The 12,913-nt window shown below is 37.3% G+C and overlaps 1 protein-coding gene across 2 annotated transcripts in view; it reads left to right on the forward strand.

The window, feature by feature from the left end:
• Nucleotides 1-3,367: 3,367 nt before the first annotated feature.
• IGF1 (insulin like growth factor 1) overlaps nucleotides 3,368-12,913 on the forward strand; it is a 104,541-nt gene continuing 94,995 nt past the window's right edge. For both annotated transcript variants that reach the window (XM_019515361.1, XM_019515362.1), the window contains exons 1-2: nucleotides 3,368-3,663; nucleotides 7,579-7,735. In XM_019515361.1, the coding sequence (XP_019370906.1) occupies nucleotides 3,601-3,663; nucleotides 7,579-7,735 (220 nt within the window). In that variant the 5' untranslated portion in view covers nucleotides 3,368-3,600. The remainder of the gene's footprint in view (nucleotides 3,664-7,578; nucleotides 7,736-12,913) is intronic.

The following is a 12,913-nucleotide window of genomic DNA, read 5'->3' on the forward strand; positions in this document are numbered from 1 at the left end:
GAATGGGGCCAATTCAAAGATTTGGCTGATTTAGCTGCAGCCAAATCTCTGAATCAGATTCAGCCAAATCGATTCAAGACAGTGATTTCAATCACAGAATCAAATCACTGTCCCCCGAATCAGCCAAGTCCGACACGAATACTAGCTGCTTCGCACAGGCCTCCTGGAAAGTACTTGCTTGAATATTTAACAAATTAACATTACAGAATGCTATATACAGTTATTACAAATGCAAAAATGTGAGGCTACAAGCGTGTAAATCTCTTGACGATTATCTCATATTTTTGCATATTTCTATTACCTCATTTTAAATCTAACTACGATGCCAGGCAGTCACGTATATGCATTGATATTTGATAATTATTTGTGACCCAAACATTTCTTGGTGATTTGTTTTGACTGCTATGTAATCCATGGGTTAGAGGTACAATTTATTTTATGGGGCTCAAGTAACAGCATAAGTATTCAGTCATGAAAGAGTAATTGTATGTACATTTTTCCCTGTGCTTATATAGCAAATGTTATTAGAATTAGCAAATACAGTGCTCCACTGCACTGTGAGTTAAAAGAATGCCCTTGATAGAACATGCCCACTAGAATGAGAAACTGTGAACGTAATATACCTAACATTTTAGAAAATTCGCTTTCATGAGGCATAACTAGGGGTGAGCAAGCAAGAGACCAGCCCTTGGTGCTGGCTTAGAGGTAATACACACCTCTGTTGACCAGTCCTGAAGTAGCTACCTTGTTTGGAGCACTAAGTGGGGAATGGAGAACTATGACAAGGGGGAGAGATATGATGTAGATCTTGAGGAAAAAAATAGGATTCGAGCAGTAAGTCCAGCTGGGCCATGACCAGAAATTTTTCTTAATTTGTGTCTATCCCTCTCTCTAATCTTTCTTGGTTGCCTGCTCATGATGTCACTTCAAGACAAGAAGTAATAGAAGGAACTGAAGTGCATCAGAAAGATGGGGCAGATGGAGTAGTGAATAGATCCATGTAGTGGCAGGATCAGCAATATTATGGAGTGAATAGAGAGCTTGATGAGGTGGATAGAGTCCTTGAGTCTTTCTAACCATCTTAGGAGTCAGAGGGCACGTGTCTTCATGTACAATTAATGTGAAGCAATACACTCCAGAGTTTATTGCTTCTGGGACCACTGTTTGCATGTGTGCCCTGGATCACAGCACACTGAGCCAAGTTGGAGTAGCCCCAGCTAGCAGGGGGCCACAGGTGTCAGCCTGCCAGCCTGGGACTGCTCCCCCTGGCTCAACGTGCTGTGAAGAACCTGGCTGGGACATGAAGGTGTTTTAGCACGGGAATAGCCAGCAGGAAACCCCCTCACTGAAGCGCCTTCATACCCCAGCCAGCCGGGGCAGCACCTACATGTGCATTGCTGTGGAGTAAAAAACTCCATAGCAGGATAGTACTTGTATGTATTTAAAAAGTACTACCCTGCTACGGTGTTAGTTTACACCAGCCTAATAGGGAGGCATATGTCGATGTGCAATGTTTACTGCAGAGCTAATTAGTCTACTTTGCAATACACGTCTTGTGTAGATATGCCCAGAGAGTCATTTTGCAGTACTTGCTAGGATTGTGACTAGCTGAGGGCTACTAAATTGTAGGAAAGCACAGGAGGAGTGAGGGAGGAAATAAGGGAAGGCATGTGCTAAGGGAGAGCCCAGGGAAGTGCTGTCTTAGTGAGGAGAGTGGGAGAGGGAGTTAGAGATAAGGAACATGTAAATCCATCTGCATTTTATGTAGATCAGTGCTATAAGACATCAGAGTTTTGATCTTCTTCTTTCCAAGCAGCCATACCATATTTGAGAAAGTAAGTCACATACATTCTGATTTACGGTAAGTTATGTTGGGCTATGCACCTGATCATGTTATTATTCAGGGAATTCTCAATCATACTGAATAGGATGAATTACCAAGTAGTCACCTCAGAGAGCAAAATAATAATATGAAGTTCTTGGGTATTAGAATAGCTTGCTTAAGTGCTGGGTGCTATCTGAAGTAACAAAGCTTAGATTTGTTCAATCACAAAGATCCTGTCATAAGTCTCTACTGCAAGGACAGAGAAGTTTCTTCCAAGCAGTATTCGGTTTGGCCATTTGTGCAGTATATAGAATGTTACATGGAAATATATGGACAGGAATATTAACCATTCAAAGGGTGTCTAAAAAAAACAAATATACCTTTTCTTCCTGACTGATGCAACATAGTTCAAGATGAACCTACAAACTGGGAATACACTTTGTCTATTACAGATGTAACAATGTGAACTACACTGTAATTTCCCCCCGGGAAAGCAGAAAGGAATAAGGACAAAATGAAATGTATGTTAAAGTTTTTTATAGAAATTATGCACCATCTTTTGCCTGTATTTGTTCTCTAGCATTGAAATGTTGCTTAATACTCTACTCTGATATGCCACCTCTCCTAACCAAAAGATAGCAAGTACAAATTGTATTGGTAAAATAGCAACACAACTTTTCTCAATGGCTAGAAACTGAAATTGAAGTATACATTATAAATAGAAAAACAGCTGGCTTGGAGCACATTACAAGCCACTAACACAGTTAAGGGATTTGAATGACATCATAACCCGGGAGAGCATGTTGCTGGCCAGCTGGTGTTATTTATAATATACACATAATTGAGGAAAAATAAAAAGGCAAAAGTTATGTATTATAAAATTAACAAAGTTAAATTATCTCCTTCTTAGCACCATTTAAATTGTTGCCAAAAATAATTAAGAATAATACTGTAAAGGGAAAATGTTTATTTTATTTTTACAACACAACATTTAAATGGATAAATGGTAACCTAAACTAGGCCATTTGTGCTGTTATATTCACACTACAGTAGGTTCTAGGAAATAATATAATTTCTCTTGTGTGGTTCTTAAAGAATCACAACGCTATATTGCCCTGTTCAGCACACATAAGTACGTACTCAAACACTATCATATCTATACCAAATTGCAAACAGTTATTTCAGGGTTAATATCACTGAGCTGGAAATTATTATTATTATTCAACAGATAGATGCACCAGGTTTTCAGCACTAACAATGCAAAGGTGTATAAACTGATTACAGGTACACACAGCTGCACAACCATACAGCCACATTACATTACCTTGTTTTCCATGGCAGCATAAGCTTTTTTTGCCTGCTAGCCCCTCTGTCATTAATGCACATTCTTTTAAAGGGAGAAAAATATGCTTCAGTGCTCTAGTTTTAAAATGCAAAGGTATGATGTTATTTGTCACCATGCCCAAAAAAGTCCTTACTCGGTAACTTTGCCAGAAGAGGGAGAGAGAGAGAAGGCAAATGCTCCCCCAGCTGTTTCCTGTCTACAGTGTCTGTGTAATGTAGATAAATGTGAGGATTTTCTCTAAATCCCTCTTCTGTTTGCTAAATCTCACTGTCACTGCTAAAATCAGAGCAGATAGAGCCTGCGCAATGGAATAAAGTCCTCAATATTGAAATGTGACATTGCTCTCAACATCTCACATCTCTCTGGATTTCTTTTTTCTCATTATTACTGCTAACAAATTCATTTCCAGACTTTGCACTTTTAAGAAGCAATGGAAAAATTCAACAATCTTTCAACACAATTATTTAGGTGCTGCTTTTGTGATTTCTTGAAGGTAAATCTTTATTACTATTTGAAATCATTTTAGAGTTTTATTTTATTGTGTGTTGTCTGCTTCTGGCTAGAAGAGTGATAGGCACTTTTCAATTACATTATTTCTGAACTGAGAATTATTTATAAATTGCTGAACTTGCAATTTTATATGATCTGAAAAATGGCTGTATGTGATAGTTGCAATTACATAGATAACAACTGCAAGGGTAACACTATTTAAAATAAGCAGATCTTTCTTTTAAATTCCACTTCTGTTAGAACTTTACAATGTTTCAGGAAATGTTATTATTAAAGCTCCCAGTTACATTATTACCTATTGTTAATTAATGCTGTTAAACATAGAATAAGAACTTTCAGATATCTTCTGCAGGTGCAGGGTTTTTCACAAGTATATGGTAAATGTGACAGCTCTATACAGTTATGTACACACACACAATGTATAAAATGTTAATACTTTCTAATGTTGAAAATGAAAGATGATGCTATTACAACAGTATGCTAACACCATAGTGCATTTACTTGTCCTTTGATTTTATATATTAAAAGTAAAAGTAAAGTTCAGTTTGCCTTTTACATTAGAAATCAGTTACAACTCTTGCTGACCTAGCATATTTATATAGCTGAAGCAACTGTACATAAGGAAAGTGCAAATACTTCCACATCATCTCATCCAACTTTTCTTTTGTAGGGAGGGTTTTTTCAAGAAGTTTTCATGTGAAGTGTTATGTTATAATACTGTCACTTCTATTCATAAGAATATATCCTCTTTAGGTAAATGTGGCTCCAATAGATGCACTGACCTCTGTTTCTGTCATCTAGCCTTAGATCAAGTTTCCATTCTCAGCAAAATTATCTTTGAAGGACTATGATTTGGGTTTTTGTTTTTTTTCCAATTTGCAAGCATACTTTTAAGTAAGTGGCACAACCTCCATTGCTATAATTGTCTTAGGGCCCAATTCATTAAACAAACATGCCTGACACTTAAGCATAACTCATCCACTTTCCTTATGTCAGGATAGCTTGTCTGTAACTGCAACTGAAGAAACCATGCTTTTGGTGTACAAATGGGCTCCTCATTCTCAGATCTTTGAAACATGAATATAAGTACAACAAAAAGCTGAGCAAGCCTGGAAGTTCAGAGACATTAAAAATGGGCCATTAATATAAATTAGCAAAATTTAATTGAAGTCAGAATTACAATGAGTTTCACAAGACAAAAACATGACCCAACTTCTCTAACCAGTGTTCACTATACTTCAAAGTCTGATTTGGCCCAAAGTATTTATATTGTACTTGCGTGATAATAACTAATCAATACTACCTTATTACATAGTAATTACAGGTTTCTTCAGCCACTGTGGCTTGTTAATTGGTGCACCAGTGTCATAGGCAACTTGTGGGAAAACAATGAACCAACTATTACATTTTATTTTGTCATACATACTACCACATGGCATTTATAATTACTGTAAATTTAATTAAAATGTTGATAGCTACCATATATGTAAGGATTTGTTCGTTGCACTTTATGGCGCTATTCGAGACTATAGAACACAAATTTGTTATCAAAATAAGATCCATGGGAATTCCACCTGTGAAAGTCTGATCAGTCATTCTAGACAACTAAAGTAAGTATTTACCTAAGCTCATCCTGTACCTGTATTCAGTGTCCAAATGTAATTAGACCCTTCAATAAACCCCACCCACTTGTCAGTGCATTTTTTTAAATACCCCTGTTTGCTGTTCACATAAACACCCAGACCTGTTGTAAAAGACCTGCAGCCATATTGTGTTACATCTTTGTAAGTATTTTCTTTAAAATATTGCCCTTTAATATGAATGGAAACTTTGGTCTTAACACAAACACTCTGAATTAATTAATGGTACATGTAATTTACATGAGACAGAAAATGAAGGTAGTCTCTTAAATCATGCACTTAAAGTATTGTTTCCACAGAACTTATTTGAATAACTTAATTGAATAATCCCATGGAACATGTGAGTCCATCTCTTTTTTCAAAGGTTTTACTTGTCTACAAGTCCTTGATTGTTTTAAATTTTGGGGAAAAGTGTAGAAATTCTCTGTGGTTGTACTGTGCAGCTTTTTTGGCCTGCACTAAAGGAAAAACACTGGAGAATTTGTCTTGTCCAAGATCAGTACTGATATTTATCTTACAATGTAACCCAGCTGAAAACTCTTGAAAAACATAAAATTGTTAAATGCTTAAGATTTATGTTTATTGCTGGTCCAATGGTTTTTCAAGAACAAACTGTTAAATACATAATGTTCTTATATACACAAAGTCTTTCAGCCTTCTGAGACTATGTGTTTAACAGCTTTCAGCTTTTTCTCCTCTGAATTAAGATCTGGGAGACATCATAAATTGCAGGTGCATCATTTTCTTGTTAGACCGTCAAGATATGGGAAGAGAAAGAAGAAGTTTATATATTGTTAGAATATGGAATAATGACAAAAAAAGCCTTACATTATCATCAGTCATTTATAATATGGTCTTCTTCCATCTGCCATTGAATTCATGTCCATGCAATAATATTTGTTGGTTTTTCCATGGCAAAGTTGGCTAAGAACTCTCATGAATGGAAAAATAATTATTCTCATTCTTTTTATGATGTATCAGGGGATTTGGATTTGTTAGTTATTTTCACAGTGCAAATGCCATCCAGAAAAAAAGCATGGGGGAGGGGATCTGTTTCTACTTATTTATATATTTTCTTCTTCTGAGTTTTGATTGTTTAAATTGATATATGGGACTTTTCTGAATGGTGCTGAGGTTTTTTCTGTATCAGATAAGCATATGCAACTACTGCAGACTTCAACTAGAGATGAAGGGGGGGGTCAGTGTCTTTCTGGATCAGGTCCTATGTTAGCAGTTAATAAATAATTTTGTCTGGGTTCACAAAAAAGGTCTGCAAAAATGATGAGGAAATTGTTGCTGACATGGAGAAAAGGACTTTCAGCCAGCTTAACCAATATGTTCCCCAATAGCTTTGTACTGTTCTGATAGCACCAGGTAGAAACCAAACTTTGCTGGGAATATAAGGAGGGTTTAGATCTGCTGGCCTGGCCAGAGCATACTGGTCAAGATGTGCTTTAATTTTAATTCACACTTTAATTTTAATTCACACTTTAGACTGCTGACATTAATGGTAGGGGATACAAATCAGTGTAGCATTTTGCTAACTATCCCTACTATTAAACATAAATGGATTTTCATACTCTTTTAGCAGTGGTATTCTCCAAAACTGCTGCCCTTTGCTCCAGTGAACTTCAACTGGTGTAAGCTGGTATAGAGGTGAAGCCAAATGGAGCTGGGGTATCAACCAAGGATTCTGTCTTTTTGTTTTCTTTCTTTCTTTTTTTTTCTTTTTTTTTGAAGAAACAGAGTTTGTGTTAAAAATAAAGAGAAAATAATCATAATCTTTTGCATTCATAGCCAAGTTCTGAGCTAAGTGCATATAGTTAACCAATGAGGTTACACCAGATCTGAATTTGTCCCATACACCCTGATTCATTTTCCTGTTAATTTCTTGAATGTTTCTGGCTTCATCTCCCCCACCCTAGTTATTCTGGCCTCCTTGAGTTCCCTTGTGTCCTTATTTCACCCTGATACCTCTTTCCAGTGCAGTAGTAGCAACAAGTTATAATCAACTCTTAGAAGGGTCCTTAACTCATAGGATATGTGAACCATGAATATTCACCAGGGGAAGCAATCAGATGATGAAATGCATGCAATGGAAAATGTAAATTTATAAGGTTATTATGAAGTCTTTCTTGCTATGTGGTTATACCTATTCAACACTGCACACTCATTCTCAACTCACAAGGGTGCAGTATTTCATTGTCTTTAGGACTCTATTGGGAAACTCTGACGCAGTACTTTTGCTTCTTTGGCAGGTGAAGATGCACACTGTGTCCTACATTCATTTCTTCTATTTTGGCCTGTGTTTGCTTACCTTAACCAATTCTGCTGCTGCTGGCCCAGAGACATTGTGTGGGGCAGAGCTGGTTGATGCTCTTCAGTTCGTATGTGGAGACAGAGGCTTTTATTTCAGTAAGTCAATCCCTTCTCTCATTCAACTTCTAACCTTTTCCATGTAATCCTTTGGGTTTTGCAACCACTATAAGCATGCTCAAGAATAATCAAACCAGACTGCAGAATATGACTACTATCTTTGGTCTCTGAGCTCTCCAAGTCTGAAGTGAACATAAAGTTTCAGCAAAGAAGAGCTCAGCCTGAGTTCAGCCTCTCTGAGGTTTTAATGGGTTTTCCTTTTCAAACATGTTGTTGTTTTTAACCACTTCCCAGCCACTCCTCTTCCACCTGCTGTGCTGTTGTTGGCCTGGCATTGCAAGTAATGGAATTACAAAACATATTAGGCTCAATAAGTTTATGTACTGCCGTATCTACGTAGCATGTCAGACAGAAGTTAATTGAAATACACAACATATCATATTAAAAAACACACTAATCACCTCGTTTGAGAGAGAAAATCAGGAAAGCAGCAGGCAGAGAAGGGCAACATCCAATATGCATATACTACACCACTTCGGTAAAAAAGACAAAAAAATTAATTTGTTTTCGGCTAAACAATGACAAGTGGCCTCCTGTTTGATAAGAACAGAGCTTTCCAATAGATGTTATATTTCTTGTAAAAGATTATCTGTCCTAAGATTCCAGTGTACATATATCAAAAGTATTCTTGCTATCCCATCAGTACATTAAAAAATTACATTACTAATATATTCATATCCAGCACATATCACCTAATACCTACACAGATACATAATTCTGAGACCACTGAAAGACATTTCACCTTTAGTGAATCCTTCTGCAATTTGCTAAAGTAATGCAATTCACTTTCTGGTAAGTTCACTTTCATGTGTAAGACTTTCACACTGTGCACTCTATGAACCTTCATTTTTGGGCAAACCTCAAAGGACTCAGGTACATCCCATAAATTTTGGACATCTATCTTACTTTCTTTTTCCAAAAGAAAATTTCCTTCTTCCTAAACTCTAACATCCGTGATGTAATGCCAAATACATTACACATTTACTTAAGAACACCTATTGACTCCAAATCTCATATTCTAATACTGCACAGTTCAGAGTGGAGGTTGTTATTGTAATTTTTAGTATTAATGTTTATTCATAACTTTTTTCTTAAAGAACGTTGGAATTTTTCAATATATAACTGTAACATTTATGATATTCACTGTCCCAGTATTTGTTATATACTAAACCTTTTAATTTAATGGAATTTTTGTCTGATAATTTATTCTTTACATTAAGAACAGATAATGTATTAAGGATATATGAAATTTAGGATTCTGGTAGATTTCCACAGTCTGCACATGGACACCTGAAAATGTTGATTCTAGGCACTTAAGAAACGTTGTGTTGATAGGTGCCTGTTTTCCTTTTATTTCAATTTATCACTCTTATAGCTGATCAGTTCCTCCTCCCCCACTCCAAACTTTTTAATGGAAACAGTACAAACAAAAAACTAAAACATTCCAATATTCATGGTTTTGATTTTTCAACAAAAAAGTGACTTCCCCCAAAGAAAACACATGATTTCCACAACTTTTGTTTAATTGCAAATCCAAGCAGTTTGGACAGAGATTTTTCAACCAGCTCTACACTTCTTTTTTCCCCACTGAAATATGTCAGGTGTCTTTTAGTAACACTGCCCCTCAATAATACCCTGTTTTACCACTCAGTGGGATTAGCCATAAAGAAGTCCCACTACTATAAATCACAGAGAACTTTGCTCTGATCCAAAAGCTGACTTATAAAATAAATGTTCCTCCAAAATGCTTCCATTGGCATTAACTGCCTTTGGATGAGGTCACAAAGAAGAACCTCCATAAATGCAAAGAATGAGTAAATTAGGGCAAAAACTTGTGGGTCATTTCCCACCTTTTCCAAAGTCTGAACATGTGGAAGACCTCAGAGACCTGGGATGGCTCATCATAATATCCATGAGCTTGATAAAAATTACCTGCTTTTTCCTGCAAACAACGCCGAATATTATGTCACATGTCCAGTATGTACTATAAAGAGAGCAAGGCAATTACTAAGCTTGCCAGAGTAACATTACCCTTAAGCATCACAACTGGAAAATTCATAACTTCTGAAAATAATCAATTACATTTTAGTATTACACACTAAACCAACTAAAGACTCCAAATGACTTTAATTAATGTTGAAGAAGTTCTGGTATCTCAGCTAGAAAATTAACTAGTTTTTATTTCTTTTCTTTCTGGATCTTTTTTAATGTATTTGAACTCCTGTGAACAGTTTTAGTTTTATCATGTCAAGATGAAGTAACACATTATTCAATTTATTTCAAATTTGGTAGAAAATTATAACTCAGTCTCAGATCTAAACTACCATATTTGAGGCAAATATACTTTTCTTTTTGTATCAATCTTAGGGATAGGTGATCAAGTTAAAAATCAGACTTATGTAATGGAATCTCAGTTGCAAATGCAAGGATCAATGAGTGAAGTAGACTGGAGAAAGCAAGTTGGGGTGGGAGATTGGGACTGGCCATACAAGCAGCCTAAGATTAGGAAATGGAAAAGGCAGACACCGAGACTGGCTATTTTAAGGGAGATGCCATCTTTCTCCAGAGAAAAAAGCAACTTATACAGTGGCATAACTAGGGTGGGGTGACTGGGGCACCCAAGTTGGTCACGGGGGGCAGAATAAAAATATGGTTGCTGTCACAGCTGTGCAGTCTCATCAACTGCAGTGCCGGCACCACTGATCCCGTGTGTGGGAGTTGCTGCAGGCATCCAGACATGTTGTTATGTCTCTGATCCTGAGTCATGTTTTAATAGAGGAAAAGAATAAGCCCTAAGCAAAGGAAAGATGAAATGGGAAGGACAACCAAGAGCAAGGAAGAGACTAGATCAGGACAAGGACAATTCAAATAGGATCGGAGGAGATTTAGCTTGGCAGTAGAAGAATCCATGCCTATTAGGGCACAGAATTCGTGTGTGACTCTACAGTCATTTAAACTTTCTATGGCTGATCAATAATTGTGTTTCTTTCTAGATGCTTACTTGTGGTACCTGATTGTGGTTCACTTAGAAGTGCTGAACACTCACAGCTACAATTATAGTCAATGTGAGCTTTGCTTTGCAAATACAACATACTAAGTATTCAGGAAACATCTGATCGTAAATATCTCAGCTGAAGGACCCAAAATGAGTTGACATTTCTATCACAATTTCTCCCTGCCTCAATGTCTTATTTGTAAAATAGGGGTAATAACAGTTCACGTCAGAGAAGTGTGAAAATAAATCAAGGTTTATAGGATGTTTAGTCTAAGTACTGTTGAATGCCACAGGGAGAAAAAACATGAGCAAATGACTATGTCTTCAGAGCAAAGTTTGAATAATGTACAATTAATAAGGCAAGGAGTCATGTATTAAAAACAATGAGAAGAAAACAAAATATGGAACAGCTGCTCATTAAGTGCTCATCTATCCTGTTCATGTAATGATATAAGGGTTGTGTGGAAAACAGGGCATGAGATCATATAAACACAGATGCTATCATAATGTATATGCACAAGGGTATGAATTGATATTGTGCAGGAAACCTTAATTCTGGCATTTCCTAACTTTTGCGTTCTTGGCTTTGCAAGCTTACTACTGTTCTTTCAACATAGCATATATATGTGGGTGCGGTAGTTACATACAATTTCTTGCAATTTTAAATTTCCACTTAATTGTATAACTAGGTATCTAGCTAAGGTATATATATTGCAGCTATCTTCATCACCACTGAGGAGAAGCAAAATCTTAAGCAATATTCATATATTAATCAACACAAACTCTTAAGACAATCCAGACTGACGACCCAGGAGACTGATGTATTCTCTTTATCCACAGAACAATTACACACTACACAGTGGCAATGCAAGTGGCTTCACACTGTCCTGTTAGCGTATCCCAGTCCTGACTTAGACAAATTCTAAGATGACAGGGTAGCTCCTTGGAGTTTTTTGCTGACAATGCCAGTAAAAGTATGAAATAGTTCTTACTGAGCACATCTACCTTTACTCCAGTGCATTAGATCTGATCACTAGGGCTGTGTGAGGCTTCGGTCCCTGATTCAATTTGGCAGAGATTTGGCCCAATTCAGTGGCCAAATCTCCGAATCCAAATAGAGTCAGAGGACCCTTTAATCTCTCAGAATTGATTTGGAGAGATTTGGACAGATCTGGCAATTTGCACATAGATACAGCTTTAAATGATTTTTCTACATACCTCTAGGTAGCAGGGGCTCTGAACACTGTGGTGCTGGGGCAGATGCAGTGTCCCACAGCAGCGCGGGGGGCTCCCCAGCAAGCTTGGCAGCAGACCCAGAAGTGGACCAGAAGCACTTCTGATTCGCTTCCTGGTTCCCCCTGCATAAGTAAAAAGCAGGGGACTCCTAGCCTGGGAGCTTCATTCTAGGAGCCCCATCAGCTGAAGGGATCCCAGTGGCATGGGGCATCCAATGCACTCCCATGGCTGGGAGATCAAGGTAGCTACATCTCCCAGTCCTGGGGGTTTCATGCATCCCCAAGGCTTCAAGATTTGAAGCAGCCATGATCTCCCAGCCAAAAGGAATGCTACAGGAACCCAGGGTCCACAGCTATGGGACTCTGGTCCCCACAGCTGCTGGGGCGGAGAGTCCCCTCAGTTGTGGCAGGCAAAGTTCTTTTGAGTAGATGTGATATCATTTATTGGACCAACTGAGTAGTTGGAGAAAAGCCTGCTATACATGCAAATTGAAGTGTGATAGCAACTAGCTATAAAGTTAATACACATTTGTGAGGTCTAATTTTATAGCTGTTTGGAGCTTTTTATGCTCAATAGCCACTTAGCACATGTAGCTGGTCTCAATGTAATTGCACAATTAACCAGTTAATTGCATGATACCTGTAACATGTAGAGGGGGCCTAAGAAACCTTCTGATTTCAGACCTAAAATAGTTCATGGCCATTTCATACCCACTTGTTCTGTGACAACAATGTCTTTTAGTCTAAATAGTTCATTTTCTTCCCTGTGTTACAGACAGTAATCGTACCTTCTCCCACCCTTTGTTTTGCTACCCTATATAAGCCAAGCTATTCTAATAACATCTTATACAACAGATTGTTTTCCAAGTAGCTATCCTATGTACTTGTTTCAGTTTTAATTAATCTTTCTTGAATATGGGACACCAG

Source organism: Gavialis gangeticus, unplaced genomic scaffold (genome assembly GCF_001723915.1).
Source record: "Gavialis gangeticus isolate Ggan-Ray unplaced genomic scaffold, GavGan_comp1, whole genome shotgun sequence".
Lineage (NCBI taxonomy): Eukaryota > Metazoa > Chordata > Crocodylia > Gavialidae > Gavialis > Gavialis gangeticus.